A 22502-nucleotide genomic window follows, 5' to 3' on the forward strand; every position below is an offset into this window, starting at 1 on the left:
CAACGGTCTCCTTTGAACTGGGATCCTCCATAACTCCACTTGGATCTATTAGGCTCAATGAAAACATCATTACACAAAGAGAACATGCACAGTAATTAACACCGATCCTTCGATTGTGACTTCAACGAGAGCTCCAGCCAAAGACACAAAAGCTATCTTTTATGCCACGCGCGTCGGCAATGCGACCCCTGTGACAAAACTACATCGACTGAGAGGTTATTGATGCGTTCCCGAGGTGAACGGTTTCGACGTTTGTGACACACACAGCTGCTACCTTTCAGCGTTTGGTAGTTCTGCCTGGGGTTTCTGTCGGGCACGAGGCCTACTCGCATGAGACAGTTCATCTCTATTTGAGCTCTTGGGACGAGCAATGCAGCAACTGCACGCAGTGTTTGGTAAGTGTTTACGTCATCGTCTAATGTGAAACACCGGACAGAGCTGTGCGTGCCGGGCATTGATTCACCAAGTCTTCAACCTGGTTTTTTTTCTACTTCAATTATGTGCTTTGTCGTGTTTTGCTTGATATTTGTAGTCGTGTGTGCCAGAAGAATAGCTGCCAACAAGCACGAATAGAACTTTTGTCTCCCGAGCCTGGTGGACCGTAGCAAAGGAGGACACGCTTGACTGCTCGTTTCATCTCGTGCAAAACGCCTTCTCGGCCGTGACTTCATGCATTGTTTTGGTTTTGTTTTGGTTTGTTGTTTAGGGCAAAACTTCCATCCATCTGACGACCGTCCAGATTTGTTTTTTTTCTGAAGTCCAGTTTGATTTCTGTGACATCCCAAGTCCCTGTAATCACCATTCTGAAATCATTCAGCCAAGTGTGTGTGTGTGTGTGTGCGGTCCTGCGTCTTGATTAAATCCTCTGCTGCGTTCTTACGATTAAAGTATTAAAAACAAGTTAAACATGTCGTTCATCCTGTGGTCGACCGTGATTTTTAAAGGGTTACTGAAGCTGCCTCGGAGGTGGCACTGCCTTAAAGTCAAGTAACAAAAGTATCCTGAGTTTGATGAACGCCACAGACTAAAGAACAGACTGGAACATCATAGACTGCAGCAACTGTGGCTATTTTAAAGGTGTATTGTAAATCCCCCTGCCCAGAGATTGGATAGTGTGGTGGTGTTATACTAACAACCTCTGTTGGCATTTCCTTTCCCTTTGTTTTGTTGTTTTCTCTCACCTCTCAAGACCCTGACAGTCAAAGGAGAACACCTGAGCTGATTGTGTCCAGATGGAGAGTAGAGGAAGAGCGAGCGAGAGAGAGTTTGGGTGTCATGGTCTCTATTTGAGCCATTGTTAAAAGGTTGTAAAAGAGAATCAAACCTGTTTTCTGCAAGTTCAAAAGCTCCCCTCTCCACCCTCTCTGCTCCGAAACAGAGAAGACAGTCTTGACAAAGTTTGACAGTAATGTTTATTGAATGAACAACCATGCTGACTGAACACGTCCACGATCACATCACAAACCCAGAACATCTCCATCGGGTCCTTCGTTGGCGCTCGAGGTTAGAAGCGAGTTAACATTCAGGTCACGAGCTGCATTTTTTATAATTTGTATGTTGGGATGATACGACCTCAACTTCCAAAATCAATTATTGAGACACAAGTGGAATGAAACGCAACCGAAAATGGATGAGCGTGAACTGTCTGATTTCTTTCCGTCAGCGTCTCCGGAGCAGAAGCGGTTCATTTTCCTCTTCATTGTGATGAATACTCTTGACTGCGGCGCGTGTTCCACAACTGAGTTTTGTGTTTAGTTATTAGCTCAGTGAGCTGTCGCAGTCTTCAAGTCATTCAAATTCAAACTCAGAAAGCATTCATTTTCCTGTTGACGTGAACGGCCATTGAGTGTGTGCGTGTGTGTGTGTGTGTGTGTGCGTCGTAAGTTGCAGTATCCTGTAATGACCCATTGCCTCCGTCTCTACAATAACTCCCTCTCTTTTCTTTAAAACATTTACTATGCGTAGATCTATCCATCACTCCTGATGACGTGAAACAGTGTGACGTTGTAGAGCACCTGGTGTCCGTTGTTCCAGGTGTACAGCGCTCTCTCTCTGGGGTTGTAGTCCATCATACTGATGTGGGAGTACTGGTTGTGGAAGGGGATGTCGGTGTACTCGTACGTGGAGGAGTTGGTGTGGTAGGCGAAGTGTACTTTGGCCCCGGCCAGGTGGGAGTTGGTGACATAGAGGGTGCCGCAGATCATGAAGGCCTCCCCCGCGCTGCGCTTAGGAAACCCCGTGTCCCAGCTCCGGAGGACTTCCAGCGAGCGAGAGTCCAGACGACTCACCTGCAAACAGAGAGCGACTGTCGGTCACAGAGATCAGAAAACGGTTCACATGGTTTTAAAAAATCCAATCAAAAGCTGATTGAAGAGGTAAGCTGCTGTTGTGTAAGACAACAATCTACAAATTTCCTGTTTTTACAATACCACGTTTCTTGAATTGAACGAGAAGAAGACTTTTGCACTTCATCACATGGTGTACTTATGCACAATCTTTTTAAAAATATCAACAAGGCCAATAAATCTGCCCATATTGGCTGACTGTAGATATATCTGTATCGGCACGTATGCCAGCCGGTAAGCAACAAGCAAATGCAGTGCAGAAATGACAAAAGAAATGTTTATTATCATCAATGTTTATGCAATCAGGCTGGCAAAGCTTGCTAGACCTGCTGTGCCTGGTTATGAAGCTATAAGTGCGTTTCCATCCACATGTTTTTCTGCACATTTGGAATATGCAAATAAAAAACAATTCCTGAGTGGAAATGTTGAAAAACAGCTTTTACATTTGGCTGAGGTGGAAAAGTTGGTGTATGAATGCAAAAAAGCCTTGTGAATAAATCATGATGTACACGTGACTTCAATGTCGACTGATTGTGTTTTCTTTTACCCGAACCTTAAACCAAATCTTCACCCTAAAATGTAACGCTTTACATTATTGTATTTTTTCCCCATTTTGTCCCCAAAAGGAAGGCGAGTCCCCACAATGTGACTGTGTAATCAGACTTATGTCCCCACAAGACCAGTAATACCCACACACTCACACACACACACACACACACACACGCAATCTTCTTGTCCCCGAGGTAAACACACAGGCTTGTAAAAAGAGAAAGAGAAAACTAGGCGTTTACAGTTTATTAAAATCACGTTATGTAAAACTACAATGCACCTGGTGTTCATTATGATAAACTACATTATCAACGCAGCAATCTGCCTCAGCTGTTTTAATGGATTTTTAAAAACCGTGCGAGTGTCCGACTTTTGTAAGGTAAAGCTGCTGACAGCAGTAAGTCCAGACTTGAACAAACACACCAGTGGGTTTAGATTAGCTGGTCAGTTAACATTAAATGTCTCTTTTTCAAAGAGAGTGATGTTTTTTGCTGATTATTATGTTTAGTTATCACACGAGACTGTACCATAATGTTTCCAGCGTTTGGGATGGAGGTGTAGACGGCCCAGAGTCCCATCTCATCAGCCATGAGGTCGATGTCAGAGGATCCTCCCCAGCTGTACGGGAAGGTGTTGTTGTATCCGGCTCCACTCAGGCTGCGCTGCAGCAACACGCTGCGAGAGCGGAAATGGTACTGAATCTGGAAAGACAAGACGCATGCATCTCTCACTCTGGCCATCTTTCAAACTGTTACTTCTCCTGCGTTTCCATTCCAGCCAGCCTCCTACCAGGATGTTGCTCTGGTGTTTGTTGTAGTAGAGCGAGCCGTTGTAGACCACGTGGCCGGTTCCTGCCCAGGGATGGGGCAACAGATGCTGCACGAAGTTCTGCCCCTTTGTGAAGTCCCCCATGGTTCTGTACTCCAGCACACGCCTGCCCTTATAGTAGCCGTCCATCGACCACACCTGACGGAGGAAGAGGGAGAAGGTTTACCTCTGATCTTAACTCTGTATGCGGGATGCTAAACTAACAATTCTGTTTCATATACAGAGATCCGTAACGGTCACCTGCCATGCTTCCCAGCTACTTGGTTAGATAATGACATGGTGTTTGGCTTTCGGCTGGTACTCAGACGGCCCACCTTAAGCCAATGAAATCAGTGACAGAAAAGCATTTAACTGACCGAACGGCGGTTGTCTGATCATAGCTTAGCAACCGTGACACGGCACCGCAGGTCTGCACACATGCTAAAGAGGTGTGCATGGGGCTGCAGTGAGAGTGATACTCGATGAGTTTAGAGGGTTGTGCTTTTTAAATAGTTTTTTAAAAACTAAAAAATACAAGCAAAAGTGTTCGTCTAATGTAAGCTGCAAACGTTAGCATACCCGGAAGTAACCTAACCTGCAGCGTGAGTTCTGAAACCAAGGCGCTCAGCATTAACTACATTTCTATGGTCCTGGATGCTGCTAACTGTGAGATGTCAGGGTAATATTAGCGGCTCTGTCTTGCTCTTTATTGTATTTGTGCAAATTCAGCAACCCCAGCCAAACCCGTTACACAAGATAGTGTTATGTTTGTTCAACACCCTGGTCACCCGCAATGATTTTACTCTTGTAAAAATGAAAATATGGAGATCAAAGAATAAATCTGTGTTGCGCCAACAAGTAGGTTATGTTTTACTATAATGAGCATCCAAACAGAGTTCTGTTACATCCTTATAATTACTGCATTATAGTACACGGTTTCTTTTATTTCTGCATGAACCATCAACTGCTGAGGAAGCTGAGTTTTTATTGGGCCGTGCAGCTTTAACCTCAGTCTTTCACCGTGATATCATGCGTGTAGCCATCACGTCCATATCTGTCGAGTCAGTCGGAGACCGTTTTCAGCCCACACGGAGTTAACATTAATTAGGTAGCAACGGCTAGCTGCGCAGCTAATAAAATCTGCTAGATGGTTCTCTCCTTCGTCGTCCATAACCATCAGAGATCCCTGGAGGAACAAAGAGAGGGGACAAAGGGGGTGATTGCGCATCGCCAGCATGGAGGATTAATTACCCAAGGGACGAGAGGTGAAAATAGAGGGAAGAAAAGAGCAGAAAGTGCTGGCGAGAGAGCGTGTTGTTGGCGTTGGTGTTGGAGAGTGTTGTTGGCGTGTTGTGTTGTGTGTGGCAGAGAGAAGTCGAGGGCAGAAGAGATGGACCGGATGAAAAGGACCCGTTTTTGTCGTGGGTCAAAGAAAAGAAAATCTCTCCTGCAGTGGCAGCGCCATTTTCAAAATTCGAGCTAATTTGTAGTTGCACGATTTCAAATTCATATTGAATGAATTTGAAATCATTCAGACAAAGGCAATTGATTGCAGTGATTCTGAGGGCCTTCAACAACAGTGTTTCTCTCTCTCTCTCTCTCTCTCTCTCTCTCTCTCTCTCTCTCTCTCTCTCTCTCTCTCTCTCTCTCTCTCTCGCTACCACCAAAACTCTCTCCTCTAAATACCACCATCACCAGCTAATCTCATGAGGCTTTCGCTGTTTTAATGTTTCAAAGGATCTGGAGTCCCTTTGTTTTCTGGCAGCTGTAATCGTCTCCCATTTGAATGCACCACATGCTCTACAGACACAAGCCCCAGACACCGATTATAGGTCCTAGAAAGTGAGCAGGGAGTTTTCTTTTTGTTGTTGTTGCCGTTTCTTGAAATCACACCTTCGGTTTTACAGATTGTTGCACCGTTTTCTTTATACTCCTTCCCAGTTGGCCTGCTCCCATACTCGCCTAGAGGATAGATTTAGTCTGTCCTCATACAATACTTGCATGCCGTGAAGCGATCTCGTCGTGGTGACACCACACTGTAAAAGGTAAACAAAAGAATCCACAGCTCTGGTTCTGTGCTCATATTTAGTGTTACGTTCGGCTCGTCAAACAAATCAAGTTGGTGTCATTGCCTGTGCTATGTTTTCTGCTACCTGAGGTCACTTTGACACCTGTAGTTCAGTTCAGCTGATCCAGAACAAAGAAAAGCATGACACATTGTTGCCCTTTAGTTCTGGTCCGGTTTGCGTTATGCTTTTGGGTTTAACAGTAGTTTTGGCTTTTCAAATCTTGCTAAAATTGTGCATCTACTACAGCAAACAATTGCAACTTACTTCGTTAGCTAGTCATATGCAAATGTGCAATCCTGCTAGATTATTTAGTAACGCTGAAGTCATGAGTCTATGTGGGTCACAGAGACTTGCAGTGCGACAAGCAAACTGAATGGAAATTTTAAATAACACATGTTAAACTAAAAATGATAAGATGAACAATTTCTAATCCTTACATGTGGCATTGTGTGTCGAATTCAGACTGATAAATGTCATCTTCAGTTGAACTTTTGTCACCACTTTTAAACAGGACTACAGATATTGTCCCTTATTTCTTACAGTGGAGTTACACTAGGAAGGGATCGCTTCACGGTTAGTATGGAGAAGAAGGATTACAGCAACAAAAAAGATGATCTTTAATGTTTACTGCAATATGTCTTCAAGCCTCTCCCCCTCTTCCTCTCTGTTGTTTCTCTTTGTCATCGCCTCCCCATGCTTCTTTCAAACCATCCTGCCTGTCTGTGCCGACTGCTGCTCGTTTGATCAACCTTCTCCCGCTTCCCCCCTATACTCTCTTTGTTTCTTCCTCTTTCTGTCCACCCACTCTCTCATCCTCTCTCTCTCTCTCACACTTTCAGCAGAGGCATCTTGAGAGATCAGGGGATATCCACACCTCAGCAGCTGTTCTCAAAGACAGCGACAGCTGTGAGTGCATGCGTGTGTGTGAGTGTGTGTGAGTGTGTGAAGTACAATGTGTGCACACAGTCACACACTGATGAGCTAATGAAGAATTCATCAATGCCAAACTGGGACCCTGTGCAGACACTGTAGTCATGGATACTAAAGGATGGATGAGAATGACTTATTGTATGTGTGTGTGTGTGTGTGTGTGTGTGTGTGTGTGTGTGTGTGTGTCACTAGTTCCAAACAGCTTTAAGTGATAAGATACAGGTTGTCCTGCCTGGAAATTCACTGATAGATTTATACGATTTCTTTTTTTTTTTTTCAAACAAAATATAATAAGAAATAAAAGCATTCCTCACTTTGTAGCTTAATGTCACCGGCTTCCCTTGAAAACGACTTGCAGTCGTTGCTGCATCGCTCGCAGTGTGAACGCAGCATTACAATCACGACCTTATGAAATATAAGCGGCTGACAAAGTCACCTGCATGTTAGAATTATTCACAACAAATATTGTTTGGATTTGTGTTTATATTTCTTGAGAGAGAAAAATTGCTGCATTGCACAGACTCCTTCGGTGTATTCACAGCTTTCGTAAGAATGAACGGGGCTCCATCTTCCAAAGCGGTATCCAGTTCTCCTTTATACAATTGATAGAGGAAGTTAGTGCCGCGAGGAAACACACTCTGCATTTTGGTAAGACACACCAAATGTAAACATTTATTTACAAGAGAACGCCACATAGTTCCTTCAAGGATGATAAAAGTGTAATCAGCAGATTACAGCTTTTTAGCTTCCCTATCTTGTTGATGATACAAATCCAGAACGAGCATTTACTGGATGTGTCTAGTACACAGCATTAACTCACAGAGAGAAGGAAAAGCTTCCTATTCTTTGGACAAATATGCAAACAGACACTGGGACCAGGAAAGAGCCCCAACCCATAACTGTGACAGTCAAACTGGTAGAAGGCAATAACTGGGCTACTGCTGCTCTGTGCGGCTCCTTGTCATCACCAGGGAGAAGCTCTAATAGGGAACAGGCAAGGGTCACCATGGCGATATAAATCACACCTGGCAACTGGGAGACAGTCTCCTTGACAACTAGCTTAACCTGCGCCCGAGTGTGTGCGTGCGTGTGTGTGTGTGTAGGAAACGGGTGAAGCTTGTAGCGAGAGAAGACAAAGTGGACTCTGGAGTCATGTTGGAGAGGAGGCAGAAAGGCAGAAAAATGCATTAAGAACAATACAGAGCTTAACTACCTTATGACCACATTTACAACACCTGCTTCACTTGTCATGTCCACACACACACACACACACACACACACACACTGTACACCTACCCTGCTGTCGGAGCTGGGAATCATTGAGTCAGTCATCCAGGAGCCAAAGCGGGACCCCGAGGCTCTCACGGTGATTGGGGTACTAACTGCAGTCAGACGACCACAACCTGTTAACAAAAGATGGACGGAACACGTCAAATCTGAAATGAAACGTTCAAAATATAGCGAGTTTTATATGTGCATATATAGTGAAGATTATGGAAGGGAAGTAACAATGCGCGCTGATATTTTCTGGATTGGAGCGAGTGATTCTGCGTGTTAAGGTCACCTGACCTGCTTGTTTATGATCGATTTACCAAAACTTAATGAAGTCTATTCAAGTGAAATCGGTTTGTGTCAAAAAGATGTACTGTTAAAGAAATGTGTTTGCGTACCAAAAAGAGTCCACACAGTTCATAACGCCAGTTTGTCGTTAACTAACCCCGGTGACATCAACAGGGAGACTTTTTCACACATTTTCGATCTAATCTGTGGCGTTAAACCCCTTAAATACCTGACATTTCACGTACTCTCCTATTCAACCTCATGACCTAATTGGAAGGCAGCGCGAGTACAACTTTTTCAGTGTATTGATCAGAGTATTACTGTTCCGTACCAAGTTTGTTCATGCAGCTGTGTAGCCTCGTCTCCAGCAGTAAAACCCTCTGCTGGAGCTCCTCGTAGTCGTACGCTCCGACCTCTTCCTGAATGGCTGTCAGGATGACGGACAGGTTGAGGAGCTGCAGCCGCAGGGTGGCCAGCGTCTGCAGGTCCAATCTGTACTGCTCCACCACTGACAGAAGGGGTCGTAGCTGAGACATCTGGCCCTTTAACTCCTGTGGGCGCATTAAAGACAAGAGGGGGAAATAAGTTCGAGGGAAGATGGATTCGGCCGCACGAATGCAACTCTGTCTTTTTGGCTGAGGCAGCTCGGAGTAAAGGCACCGCCCCTTCACAGCCGTCCGCGGCAGTTGATGTGTGTGGTCAGGATGCCCTCTGAGTGAGACTTCTTCCCTGTGGATGAAGAGAGCACAGAAAACACTCGAGGTGCTTTCCATTCAGCTAATCAGGCTTCCTGTCCTCACTCCTCCATCCTGCAGCCTGTGACCCACAAATTGATCTGGTGAGGAGGCTTCCACAGGAAACACAGGATTTTTATATGTGGATGTTTGTTTGTTTTGGGTTTTTTTTACCAGAAAGCAAGTGTCTGGTGCAGTGTTTATTCAGCTGACAGGAGTCAGAGAAAGATGCTCTTTCGTAGCCAACAACATTATTCAAAAATGAACGTCACTGCATGATTTTTAAACGCTGTAGATAAGACAAACTACTTGTGGAAACCGGAACGAAAGCACCAGCTGCGACTCTGTTATTCATTATTCATAACATTTTAAAAAACGGATTAGTTGCTTATATAATCTGAATGATGAATGAATCATAAAAGTTCTCTTGCAACTTTGGCTCTTTTTCTTCAACAGGTCATTTTGTTGTCTTCTTCAAGTGCACGTTGGCTCATTCAGGAGAAATATACAGACATACACTCCTTCATATCCACACTCTTATTGTTGTCCTATAATTTCAGCCGGAGTCTGAAAAGTATCAGACTTACTGTGTCCTGTGTTTTTTCAGACAAATTATAAAAAAATCTATGAAGTAACTAAAAGATAAAGTATTTTCGTATTGCTGGTAATCCATCGCACACTGAAAATACAACAGATCTCTAATCAGTACTGGAGCAGCAGTCATCAGCTGCTTTTCTTTCAATTTCCCTTAATTATTTCTAAAAAGTACAAAATGGGTTCCCACTCCCAAATCAATTAAGACTGTTCCTTTAATCAGGTTTCAATGTCAGAGGGGAGTGTGTTTCAGTGAGGCATGTCTGACGACAGGCAGCCACCTGCTGCATCTGTTGGGAATACGTTGATTGACACTCATTGCTGGTGAAACGTTAGACTTAAACACGAAACTGAAGGACTATCGCACAATGGCATCGTCAGAACGTATGAGCATTTCCTTCCTGTGATTAAGTTTCACAGTGAAAACCGAAAGAATGGATCTAATTGATTTGGGTGCGCAAACCTCTTTCTTTCTCTTCTACTTCATTATCTCCACACATTGGAGAGTTGAAATGCTGTCGTAATTGCTGTCTCCAACCTCGCGTCTCTTCCTTTGCACCTCTCTCACCCAAACCCGTTGGGAGGAGCTGTGACGCGAGGAAGAGAAGCGAGGAGCCAAGTTAGCGAAATGGAACGCGCCCCCGGGAAACGCTGGAGGGACGACATATCCCATCTGGCCCGAGAACGCCTCACAATCCCACGAGAGGAGGTGGAAAATGGGGATGAAGGAAAGTACGCCTGGGCTACTAGTTTGCTGGCACTGCGACCCAGATTCTCTGTTTAGGTCTCGACACCCTCCGAAAACAATTTCCCTGTGTATGAAGAGAGGATTTGATGTGGGGAAAAAGGGAAGGATTAAAAGAATTGTCAAAAGAAGACAAAAACCTGATCATCTCGTCAGAACACCTCACACACAAAGAAATCATTCTCTGCATTTGACCCATCCCTGTATATGTCGGGAGCAGTGGGCTGCCAATGACAGGCGCCCGGGGAGCAGTTAGGGGTTCAGTGTCTTGCTCAGGGACACTTCGACACAGGCCACGGTGCAGCCGAGGATCGAACCGGTGACGTTTCGGTTGGCGGACAACCCTCCCTACCCGGTAAGCCACGGTCGCCCCTCAATTGTAAGCTCATTAATATGCATTCAAATCAATCTCTCGCAAATGCTGGAAATGTCACGGCCTGTTAAATAGTAAACACTTTACCTCGTTAATCCCTCCCCTGCCACGTGTCCTCCTCCATCTTAATCTCTCTCTAATCTCTCCCCTCCGGTTTCACTCTTTTATCTCTCCCCCTCTCTCTGCCTAACCGTTACCTCCCCTCTTACTCCCCTTTGCTCAGTCCTCTCATCCCTCCCTCCCACAGGGGAAAATGGAAATAAGCAATAAGCCACGTCTTTCTCTCTATTTGCTCCCCGTTTCTCGTCTCTGAAGCCCTCCATCTATGAGCCCACCTTAATCGCTCTCTGTTTGACCTCCTCTTCCCCCCCCCCCCCAGGGATAAAAATACTGTTTAGTTATTGATAAACTTACTGTAGCTGCACATCGCATAAATATTCACCAGTTCTGCCTCTCAGTGCAAAGGCAAAAGCTTATGACTGTGAAAACCCCCAGGGAGCAACAAGCGTGCGCACACACACACACACACACACACACACACACACACACACACACACACATAAGCTAACTGCACAACAACTTAAAAACAGACCCCAGAGCCCTGCGATGTTGTGAAGAAGATGCTCGGCAAAAGATGAAAGCCAGAATGGATTCATGGGGAGGCAGAAATGCTCTCTATTTGGGGAAGTAAGGGGTTGTGCGTGTGTTTGTTTGTTTGTAGACCCCCTATGGAGCCTCTGTCCAGTTCATATGGCATCTCACGTCTTTAAATACTTGATATATTATTCTATAATGTTTAGGGCTGGGTCTCGTTGAGAGGATTACGGCACTAATACCAATACAAGTACCCTTAAAGTGATACCGTTACCAGACGCCACAGACATGTGTTAATGTGGGTTTCTAGCTGCTGTGATATTGGGCCAATCACATGTCGCATGATGAGCGTGCAGTGATTGGCAGTGATCTTCCAGATCTGGGAACAAAAAGGATCAAAAGCAGGTATTGTTTGGGTGTTTCATTCCTTCTTGGGTATTTTGGTCGATACCCAGCCCTGATAATGTTGGATTAATGAGCTTCTAATTCAATTTTTAGATTCATCTTTGTTATGTTCGCTCTTTACAGTAATATGTAGCTCAAGTCATCAAGCGATTAGTTCAACAGCTTCGGGGCAACCAACGGAGACTCCAGGAAGTTGCTGCTCGCGGCCAAGAAACAGTCCGATGCGTAACACCCACGAAATTGTTTTTTTTTTTACACTTCAGCATTTGTACAGATTAAACAAACATGTTTATCAGTTATCTTTAGAAGTCTAGCAGGCAGATGTAGTCGTTTACCCCTGTTTACAGTCTTTATGCTACGATAAGCTAACTGGCTGCTGGCTGTAGCTTCATATTTACCATACAGATATAAGAGCGGTATCAAATCAAACCAATCCAATTCCCAAAGCGAATCCTTCAACACTGTATTTATGGCTTTTCTATTTTTGACGCCACTGGAGTTTAGTATCAGCATCAAAGGATATAAACACTCAGTAGGCCTACTTACTGAACAAGTACGTTATGAGTGAATTAAAGTACAGAAGTGACTATGTTTGCCTCCTTCCTCACTGAAGGCAGTGCATTTTGGTCTGACCGCATCATTAAGCTCATTGTGTGATGTCTGGCCAAAAATGTTTCAGGGAGCCAGTAAGCCCTGAATTGGCGATTTGCACATCAAACGAACTCGAGACATCTGGTTTAAATACGGTCTAAATTTAGTTGAAAATGACTAAAGTTAAATGTGAAGCATGTCCTCACTACAGGCTGAAATATAATCATTGAAATGCTGTTAAAACAGCTGTTAAATGTGACCTCGATATCCCAAAAAAAGTTTTCACTTCTCCCCAAAATTCAGCCCACTTTTCACATTCAAGTCCAACAAGACATACATCTCCAAATCAATGCTGACTGGGAACGTTGCATGCAAGTGAAGACAGTTTACAGGGTTGTAGTTCAGTGTCATTAGGAGTCCTCAGCTGCCACTGTAGCAGACATGAAACCAGCAATGTCACAGCTGATTTAAGTGTTCATTCGCTCCTCAGATCCACAGCCTTTCATTCTCTATAGCTCGAGAGATAATCTTCCACTTTCCTGCCTTTTTTTTTTTTGTAGTTGGCACAGACTCCTGCCAGCGGCGTCATGGCAGGAAACACACACTGATGAGATTAATACTCCAAATGTAAGGGGTACAACACATTTAGATTTCCCTCAATAAAAGGCAGCTTATTCCACCTTCTTATCTTCTCTCCTGCTAATTTAAAACACTGACACCAATCTGAAAAAAATTGCATGATTTACATGAGCTCCCTTTGCTTTTTTGCGTGTGACTATTATGTAAATGTCATCACTAATATTCAAATGTGAGATTCATTCCAGACAGATTCTTTTTTTTCTTCTTCTTTTTTTTGGACAGCTCAAAGTCTTAATGTGCGCAGTGATGCTGCAGTGTTGCTGGCACCTTCGAGGCCGTGTAACACTTTTACACAGCGGACATGAAGCCAGCGAATTGACAGCTTCAAGACTAATTTCGTCCCCTTCATGAAAGATGCTCGCGTGTCTGAGTGCAGGCAGGAAACTTCAGCTTGGCATGCGTGAAATCAATGTTTTCACACCAAAGGTTATGTTCCCTACAGCGACTGTCTTACACTGTGTATGTCTGGGTGTCTGACTGTGTGTGTGTGTGTGTGTGTGTGTGTGTGTGTGTGTGTGTTTACCTGCAGGCCCTTAGCCGTCAGAGCGCGGGGGTTGGCGACGTAAGTGTGTAAACGTCCGTCCACTCCTCTCAGCAGGGGCTCAGAGTCTCGGACGTACTGCAGGTCTCTGGATGTCCGCAGGTCTACCACCTCCATGGACTGACTCACGTTCTGAACCTGACACACACACACACACACACACACGGTTGATATGATGAGTGATTGTTGTGATTGTCCTGCATCACCAGAAATGCTTATGATTGGTGTCGGCTGTTCCTTGATTACTGCCACCTGTTATTTGTTTCCAAACACCTGTTGTAGTTCAATATGGCTGTGTGTTGATTAGATGGAATATTTAAAGGGTAGGCCCAGCTGCAAAAAGACACATTTTCTTACGCATGACATCGCACGTGCAAATAGTTTTATCTGTCCCATTGAAATAGAAGAGAAAAATGGAATTTCATGTGTGCTACTTATATTTAGAAACTCCCTTTGGATATCTTATAACTATGTAATAATACTGTTTACTATCTGTTCTTCTGTTTAAATAAGTTCGATGTGAGTTTGGTTATTATGTCACTGTGACGATATTGACTCAATTATCTAATCTACAAGACTTAGAGTCATCAGCCTTCCTATTGGCTCTGTGAGGCTTTACTTGAGTTCAGCAGAGCTTTGAGTTTAATGCTGACGTGCTGATTTTTAGCAGGAAAATGTTCACCATCTTAGTTAAGCCTGTTAGCGTGCAAACACATATCATATTTCTCTTTGAAGAAGCTTCTCATTAGATCCATTTAACACGTGAAATCCTAGTCTGCTCTGAAGAAACAAACACTCCCACGCTTCTCCTCATTAACCGCACAGAAATGCTAACAGACACGTCAGATCTCTTCACATTTTGAATACAAAAACAAGCATGAAAAACAAAAGAAGATAATCCAGTATAATAATGACCCAGATATGCAGAAGTGATATGCAAGCAAACAAACACTCACAACCCCCCCCCCCCCCCCCCACACACACACACACACACACACACACACACACACACATCTCCCACTGTAACACATGCCAGGGTGGAAAAGTCCAAGCAGAACACGAGTAAACCCTTACAGGAGCACACACACACACACACGCACGCACGCACACACACACACACACACACACACACACATTCACACTCACACACACACACATCTCCCACTGTAACACATGCCAGGGTGGAAAAGTCCAAGCAAAACACGAGTAAACCCTTACAGGAGCACACACACATGCACACACACACGCACATTCACACTCACACACACGCGCACACACACACACACACACACACGCACACGCACACATCTCCCACTGTAACACATGCCAGGGTGAAAAAGTCTAAGCAAAACACGAGTAAACCCTTACAAGAGCACACACACACACACACACGCACACACACACACACACACACACATTCACACACACACACACGCGCACACACACACACACACACACACACACACACACACAGACACATCTCCCACTGTAACACATGCCAGGGTGAAAAAGTCTAAGCAAAACACGAGTAAACCCTTACAGGAGCACACACACACACACACACACACACATTCACACACACACACACGCGCACACACACACACACACACACACACACACACAGACACATCTCCCACTGTAACACACGCCAGGGTGGAAAAGTCTAAGCAAAACACAAGTAAACCCTTACAGGAGCACACACACACATGCACACACATGCACATTCACACTCACACACACGCGCACACACACACACACCAGGATCGAGGTGTCACTTCCAGAGACATGCTGAGCTAATTAAGATTCATAAATACAGAAGCCTCCCAACAGGAGCAGAGGGAGGAGGGAAGGGAAGTTATTTCAGATGTAGTGTTCATCTTTTTTTATTGCTCTTTTTTGGCGTGAGGTGAGGACAGGGTGCAACACCAGCAGTGACTGTACATAACCCTCGTGATGTTGTTATCGTTAGTGTGCCACGGTTCACCTTTTACTTTGGCGAGAACACGGGATGTATATGTCCTCATGTGTGAGCCCTGCAGTGGTGCATGCTTTGTGAAATGTTTGCCCGGTCTGATGGTGTTCAATAATTCATCAGCTTCTGTCACAAATCACTTTTATTTCTCTCTCAGGACGCACACACGCATTGAGAGAAATGTGCTGACGCAGCCAGATGCATATCCTCACATTAATGCACACATACATATATATATGAGCTCATAAACATTGGATACTCATACAGAGCTGCATCTTATCACGTAGATATGTCAGTTTGAACCCTTCTTTTGCATGTTGAGTGACTGGGAGTCTGTAGAGGATACAGGTCTCACTGACAGATGTATCAGGGATACATCTGTCAGTGAGACCTGTCTGTTCGTGTGCGTGTCAAAACAAAGAGACAGTCCAGTGAATATTTCATTCTAGTATGCTGCCTTTCTTCTCTGTTGCATCGCAATGTTGACCAATGAAACATGCAGGGATGCACTCAAGAGTCAAAGGCGAAACACAAACAGATACACAAACAGACACACACACACCTGTTCAGTCAGCAGGCGTAGTTGTCGACTCCGAGGGTCTCGTTTGCAGAGGTTTCGTGCCGGAGCGACCACCGTGCAGACACACCTGCCGTCGGGATCTGAAGCCGTGCTGTACACCTGCCAGCCCTCCTCCGAGCCCGGGTACAAGCCCTGCACACAAAGCAGCTCTGCGTTAACGAAGTCACTGCGGGAGGACCATGTCAGCCGTGCATTCGACAGAGGAGAAGGTCAGCAAAGCAATATAAATGAAGGGGTTTATTATTTGTTTCTTTTGTTTTTGTCCAAAGGTCACATTTTATTCATGTTATCTCTATTGAATTAAAACACACCCTTTTGTAAATGCATTTCAGTCTGAGTTTTACATTCTACATTGTGAACAATACATTTCTTCCAGGAAGCATTTATGGCCTTCAATCCATTTTCCTGTGATATTTCATGCTGTCTTATCCTGCTAAAACAATACGTTTTTTTGGCGTGAGGTGAGGACAGGGTGCAACACCAGCAGTGACTGTAAATAACCTCGTGATGTTGTTATCGTTAGTGTGCCATGGTTCACCTTTTACTTTGGCGAGAACACGGGATGTATATGTCCTCATGTGTGAGCGGAATGTGAAGTCACCATGGAATCTGGGATTTGATTAACTGAGAAAATAATCGACAGCTTATGCAAAAGTGACTTTTCAAAATAAAATGTTTGCCCCCAGCTACCTCTAAATTATTGGAGCTTGATTTGATGTGTAAAATCTAAAATGTGTCCATTTCCGTACAGTCACTGTGACCAAAATGAGACAATTCACTCAGATATCATACTGTATGTTAAATTAAAGTGTGCTTCAACCAATGCGCAAACACCACCAGCTCCATGAACTTTGGCAAGCGTGTAATGGAATATGTTGCCCTGAATCACATCCCTCAGGACCTGCTTCCCTTCAGGCGTTCAACTCTGGTACAGCATGTGTTCAAAAGGCACATATAGTATCAGTATATAGGTGTACAGTATATAGAAGATCTGCGTTTTTATATTAACGTGACAATGTAACAGAAATAATAATTAGAGTTAATAAGGCAGTGAATTATGCGGTGCTTCTTTGAAGCACAGATGAAGTGACCATTAAAGCTATAATTCAAGGACCTTGAAGTGGTTGAAGTGTCCTGTTTTTCGTGTTTGCTGTTTTGTTGATGTGTTTTTCGGGAAAATGTGTTTTTCAAAAAGACCCGAATGAGTCTGAAGCAGTTTCTCTTGTGATTTTTGTCGAACACACATTTGCTCAGCATCTCAGCGTGTTATTCAGGTCAGGATGTTGTTAGAAGGGTGGACAAATATTTTCCTTTCAAATGTTTCCGTCTATTTCTACCCGAGCAGGATTTCAGCAGCTCTTTACTGGAAGCATATTGTGATTTCAGTGTCCATTCACGTTCAAAAAACTTTGTATTTGTATTGTACTTGGCTGCATCACAGACAGCTGTGTCTAAATCAGATATATTTGTTGCAGCTAAAATCGGCAGTGATGTCGTCGCCCCCCCCCCCCCAATTCCTGTGTCCAGGAAAGCTAGCAGCAGAGCTGGAGAGCTTCCACCCTCCGCATCCACAGATGCCTGTTCTCTCTGGCAAAAAGTCACCAGCTCCCCAGAGCTCCCAGAAATCTGAACCAAAAAAAAAAAAGAAGATTTCTACCCTACTCACAGTCCATACAAATGCACAATTTTGCTTCTACTCTTGGCGGAACCATTGCATTCACACACTGAATACACATTTCATCGACAGACTGCATGGTTTCTTCTTTTCCTTTGCACACGGGGGGTGACAAGTAAACATGAAGATGCAAAATACTTGCCTGTGAAAATTTCAGCGATGCAAATTTTGTGGGAGTTTGCAACACTTTTTCAAAATAAAGTTCCAATAGATCTGCTTTTATTGTGAAAGGTGTGAATGGAAGGAGTAAATCTGGTATGCGCTGTCTCCTCTCAAGGCTTTATGGGTTAAAGCGTTTTTCTATGCACACAAAATACTTATTCATCTTAAATGTTAGTGAGCACTTCCCCTCTGCCAGGATCACCCATCCATCGGACAGGTGTGGCACATCAAGACGCTGATTAAACAGCATGATTATTATAAAGGTGTGATTGGGCTCGTCACAATAAAAGGCCACTCTGAAAAGTGCAGTTTTATCTCACAAAACAACGCAACAGACGTCGCAAGGTTTGAGGCAGCGTGCCATTGGCGTGCTGACCGCAGTGATGTCCACCAGAGCTGTTTGCCGTGAATTAAATGTTCATTTATTTCCCATTAGCCGTCTCCCAATGTCATTTTGAGAATTAGGCTGTAAAACCAACCAGCCTAACAACTCTCCCCTCCCTCCCCTTGTGGGGACCAACAAAAATGCTTATCTGTAGCCCTAGTCACAGTTCAGTCCCTGAGAAATCACTTTTTTAAAGATAAGAATATACATTTCATTCACACCTGTGTAATAATCACGCTGTCCAATCAGCACCTTGATATGCCACACCTGTAAGGTGGATGGAGGATCCACCAGGCTGCTGTTTTCAGCAAAAAAAAGGTTCTGAAAAATGATTGTACGCTGCCGGCACAGCACCAAAACTCAAACAGACACAGTTAGCGGCTAGCTGGTGAACAAAGTGGAGCATTCAGCAGCTAAAGAGCCACATATCTCCCTCAGGAGTTGGGATCGACCAAAACCAGAGATAAAAGAGAGTGAACATTGTACTTAAATGTATCCGGTGGCACGCCTCCAATTGAATGCCAATGTGTTAAAAAGCTGACAAGCTTGCAATATCAAGTTAAAAAGTGTTCGGATGTCAGTGTTGTGCTTACAGCTTGTTTACTTTGCCTCCAAGTAGCCAAATCAGTTATTGCAGGTTTGAAATCTAGTTTTTGAAAGTGTACCATGAAACGACCTTCTGAAAATTGAGAACACGTAAATTAGAATGGTTCTCTATGTAAAATATTTAAATTGTATAAACACACTGGTATTTAAATTTCACAATTAGGTATCTAGTTGGAAGAATAGTGCAAATACTTTTTTAATGAGAACAGCGATTTTCAAGGCTGCAGTACAGAGCAAGACACAAACATTTATCAATGGTTCTAAAATACTACCAATGTTATATAATGACATGTGTTTCTTTTTTTGGGGGGGGGGGTGGGGGTTATTAGGTAGGACTGAGGTGACAGCAATAGTTCCCTGAGGTCTAAACAACCCATTCATTTAGAAAACAACTCGGTCTTCAGTTTGACCTACTTAACGGCAGTGTTAACATTTAGGAACAGTGTAAAGGTACGGCTGAGCTCAACCTGACACGCACCAGCCTGTCACAGTAATCTGCCTCAGAAGCTGCCCTACAAACCCCGATAAAGAACAACGACAGAGGAGGAACGGGAGGGGGAGGAGGAGGCCGGGAGGAAAGGTCTGATAAATCAATCAGCTGGGTTTGGTGTGGTAACCTTGAAGTCCCATTTACAATAGAGCTGGGGGGGGGGAGATGAGAATGTAAGCATTGTGCCTACCGCTCGATGTAATTAAACAGAGGAGGACATACGGCACCTAAGGGCTCATTTCACACAGGAAAAATCTACTCAGCTGATTGTGATCAGAGCAAATAGAGAGAGAGAGAGAGAGAGAGAGAGAGAGCTGAAGGAGCTAAATCCCTGCAAGAATTCAACAGACGTTGGCAGAGATAGGACAACGTACAACAATCAAAAATGTGTAACAGCGCACAGAAATCTAAATGTCTACATGTTGTCATCAACCAATACTTGTATACCTCAAGAAGATAAGCAAATGTCACTTTGTTTTTTCAATGAAAAATAAAAGCAACACAACCCCGGCGGGCTTCTTCGTTCTCACGTGGGCCTGAGCCGCTGCACTGAATGCACCACATGACAGGAGTCATGTGGTGCAATAGGAATAACTCAACAACAACTGTCATGATGGCAGAGAACTCGGCCGCAAACTGATTTTATGTCGCATTCAGTTAAAAAGAGACGTCCGAATAGTTTGAACCCATGTGTGTTTTTTCGGAAAGGACATCATTTTTGGCCAATTTTGACAGCCCTTTTAATGCAAAAGGTCCTGATCACTAAGTATTACCAATGAGAGCGCATGAAACTTAGTTAGCAAGCAGGCAGTCTACTAAACAGTCCGCTTAAAGTAATGGATAAATAATCACAATAGAGAGATAAATGTAACGGATACATGCTAAAATAGATCGCGGAAAGCAATGGATAAATGGCTGAAATACATCAAAGCAATGGATAAATGGCTGAAATACATCAAAGCAATGGATAAATGGCTGAAATACATCAAAGCAATGGATAAATGGCTGAAATACATCAAAGCAATGGATAAATGGCTGAAATACATCAAAGCAATGGATATATGGCTGAAATATTGAGCTTAAAGTAAAGTATTAACAATTGAAATACTATAGTAGCTAAACATAATGGATGAACTTGGCCAAAACAACCAAAACAAACTCAATTGCATGAAAAGAATACTGCAACAATATCCACTTTTATACGATCATAAGTGGTAAATAGCACCTCGTTTTGAACATGACAGGTGGTCCATGAAGGAGACAATAAACGTTTGGGAACCACTGATATATATACTCCTCACTATACAATGTATACTCTATTGTCTGTGTATTTATATATACATACTGTTTCGTCCATTTTCTGTCTATCATCCCCTGACGTGGCCTGAAGTAGGAACACTACCTCTAACATCTCTGTTCTCAGCCAGCTCGTGTGTGTGTTTGTGTCTTTCTGAGTGTGTTCTCAGCCAGCTCGTGTGTGTGTTTGTGTGTTTCTGAGTGTGTTCTCAGCCAGCTCGTGTGTGTGTTTGTGTCTTTCTGAGTGTGTCTGACTTTGACTGTAGGCGTCTGCTTGCATGAGACTGCATGCACTTTGCTGAACTTGCAAAGTGCCGCCACATAGCAGCTGTGAGCTGCCTCTCGAGCCAGAAAGCTAAATCATGCAAAGCCCAAGCGTGCACAAAAACACAAACGCACACACAAACCTGGGTTATGTGTAAGAGAGACCTGTATGTGCGCTGGTCCAGCACCAGGGTGTTTCTAAGGCAACAAATGCTGGCTGTCCCACAGGTGAGTCAACCTTCCCCAGGAGAAATATCACCCCAGTAAGTCAGAGAGAGAGAGAGCAATCCTATCACATCTAATGTGTGTGTGTGTGTGGGTGTGTGTCAGTTGGTGCATACTGTACATGTGTTCTTTATGACTCATATAAACAGAGAAGATTATTTATTTATTGACTTATTAGTGCTATTTGTTCCTCATATTGGCAACACACTTTTGTTCAAAATCGGCTCCTCGAAGCGTCTCTTCTTTCTTGTTTCTTCTCCTCCTTTGCTCTATTTTCTGCACCGAAAATTTCGCTCGATTTCCACCATAATTCTCGATAGTCTTGGCCGTTTAGCAATTTCTCTAATACAATGCAAAGAACGTCACATTAGAGACCTCGTGCAGTTATATATGCTCAGAGAGTGGATGTTGATGTGTAGAACACAGCTGAATGAAGCGTGCATGCATGAGTGCACATTGAAATAACACAAGATAACTTAAGCTGCTGGTGGACACAAACATCTTCTGTTCAACTGACTGACTCCTTCATATTTAGAGGATGCGAAAGATGAACTTCTGGTGACCAAAATAAGCATTTTTTTGTTTTGTTTTGGAAAATGAATGATGCAAACACTGTGTTTGTCTGTAGTGTGTATAGACAGAATACGTACGCTGACGATCCGCTCATGTGTGCCCTCAGAGGAAATGACGGTTCCATTGAGTCCAACCAGCGATGGCAGAGTCTGGGACATCCAGTTCGTTACCATAGCCATGGTGCTGAGCACCGCGCCAATCTTTAACATGGGAACACTCATCCTGACACACACACACACACACGCGCACACACAAACACAGAAACTCTGTCTGGTTCTCACACGCAGTCCAAACTCTTCACAGCAGTCATGCTAAAAACGATGCGTACACAACATGATGCTACAGGTAAAATCTTTCTGTTCACGCCCGTGAGTGTCCAGCTCCAGAATCCCCCCCAAAAAAATACAGCCAGGATCGTCCCACTGCTGAAAGTCTTCGCCACTGCACTGCCACAGGTTAGAGGATAAATCCTGGAGCACAAGTCACTCCAGATGTGTCCACGTGAAGACGCATCGAGTCCAAACATCCAGCGCTCGGCTCAGGCTGCAGGAGTCGCTCCTGGACACCGCTGGTTAGGTCCCACTGATCCCTCTCTGTGTGTGTGTGTGTGTTTCCTGGACTCCTTCCTTCCCCTGGCAGTAAGAAGCTGTGGCTGAGCCAAGGGCTGCTCTCTCATTTATCCACTAACTCTCTACACTCCCTCCCTTCCTCTCTCTCTCCCTCTCTCATCAGACACACTCCTCCATCTCTCCCTCTCACTGATGCTCTCGTCTATTCTCTCAACTTCTCCATCAAATG

The 22502-nt window shown here is 44.0% G+C and overlaps 1 protein-coding gene across 1 annotated transcript; it reads right to left on the bottom strand.

Moving 5' to 3' along the window:
• Positions 1-1470: 1470 nt before the first annotated feature.
• On the bottom strand, positions 1471-22242 carry LOC306784995 (noelin-2-like). Its single transcript, XM_079279214.1, has 8 exons — positions 21782-22242; positions 16011-16160; positions 13459-13614; positions 8592-8811; positions 7997-8103; positions 3684-3860; positions 3422-3595; positions 1471-2288 (listed from the first exon to the last, which is right to left on the bottom strand). The coding sequence occupies exons 1-8, from the start codon at positions 21923-21925 to the stop codon at positions 1968-1970; spliced, it is 1449 nt and encodes a 482-aa protein (XP_079135340.1). The 5' UTR covers positions 21926-22242; the 3' UTR covers positions 1471-1967.
• Positions 22243-22502: the final 260 nt, after the last annotated feature.

Source organism: Melanostigma gelatinosum (assembly GCF_949748355.1).
Source record: "Melanostigma gelatinosum genome assembly, chromosome: 11".
Lineage (NCBI taxonomy): Eukaryota > Metazoa > Chordata > Actinopteri > Perciformes > Zoarcidae > Melanostigma > Melanostigma gelatinosum.

What these genes read in the sequence shown, in the direction of transcription:
- LOC306784995 (XM_079279214.1), bottom strand. Translation starts at nt 21,925, where the DNA reads ATGAGTGTTCCCATGTTAAAGATTGGCGCGGTGCTCAGCACCATGGCT. An exon ending in TACGCCTGCTGACTGAACAG is followed by an intron (nt 13,615 to 16,010) that starts GTGTGTGTGTGT and finishes TGTGTGTGTCAG; the next exon opens with GTTCAGAACGTGAGTCAGTC. An exon ending in CAAACGCTGGAAACATTATG is followed by an intron (nt 2,289 to 3,421) that starts GTACAGTCTCGT and finishes CTCTGTTTGCAG; the next exon opens with GTGAGTCGTCTGGACTCTCG.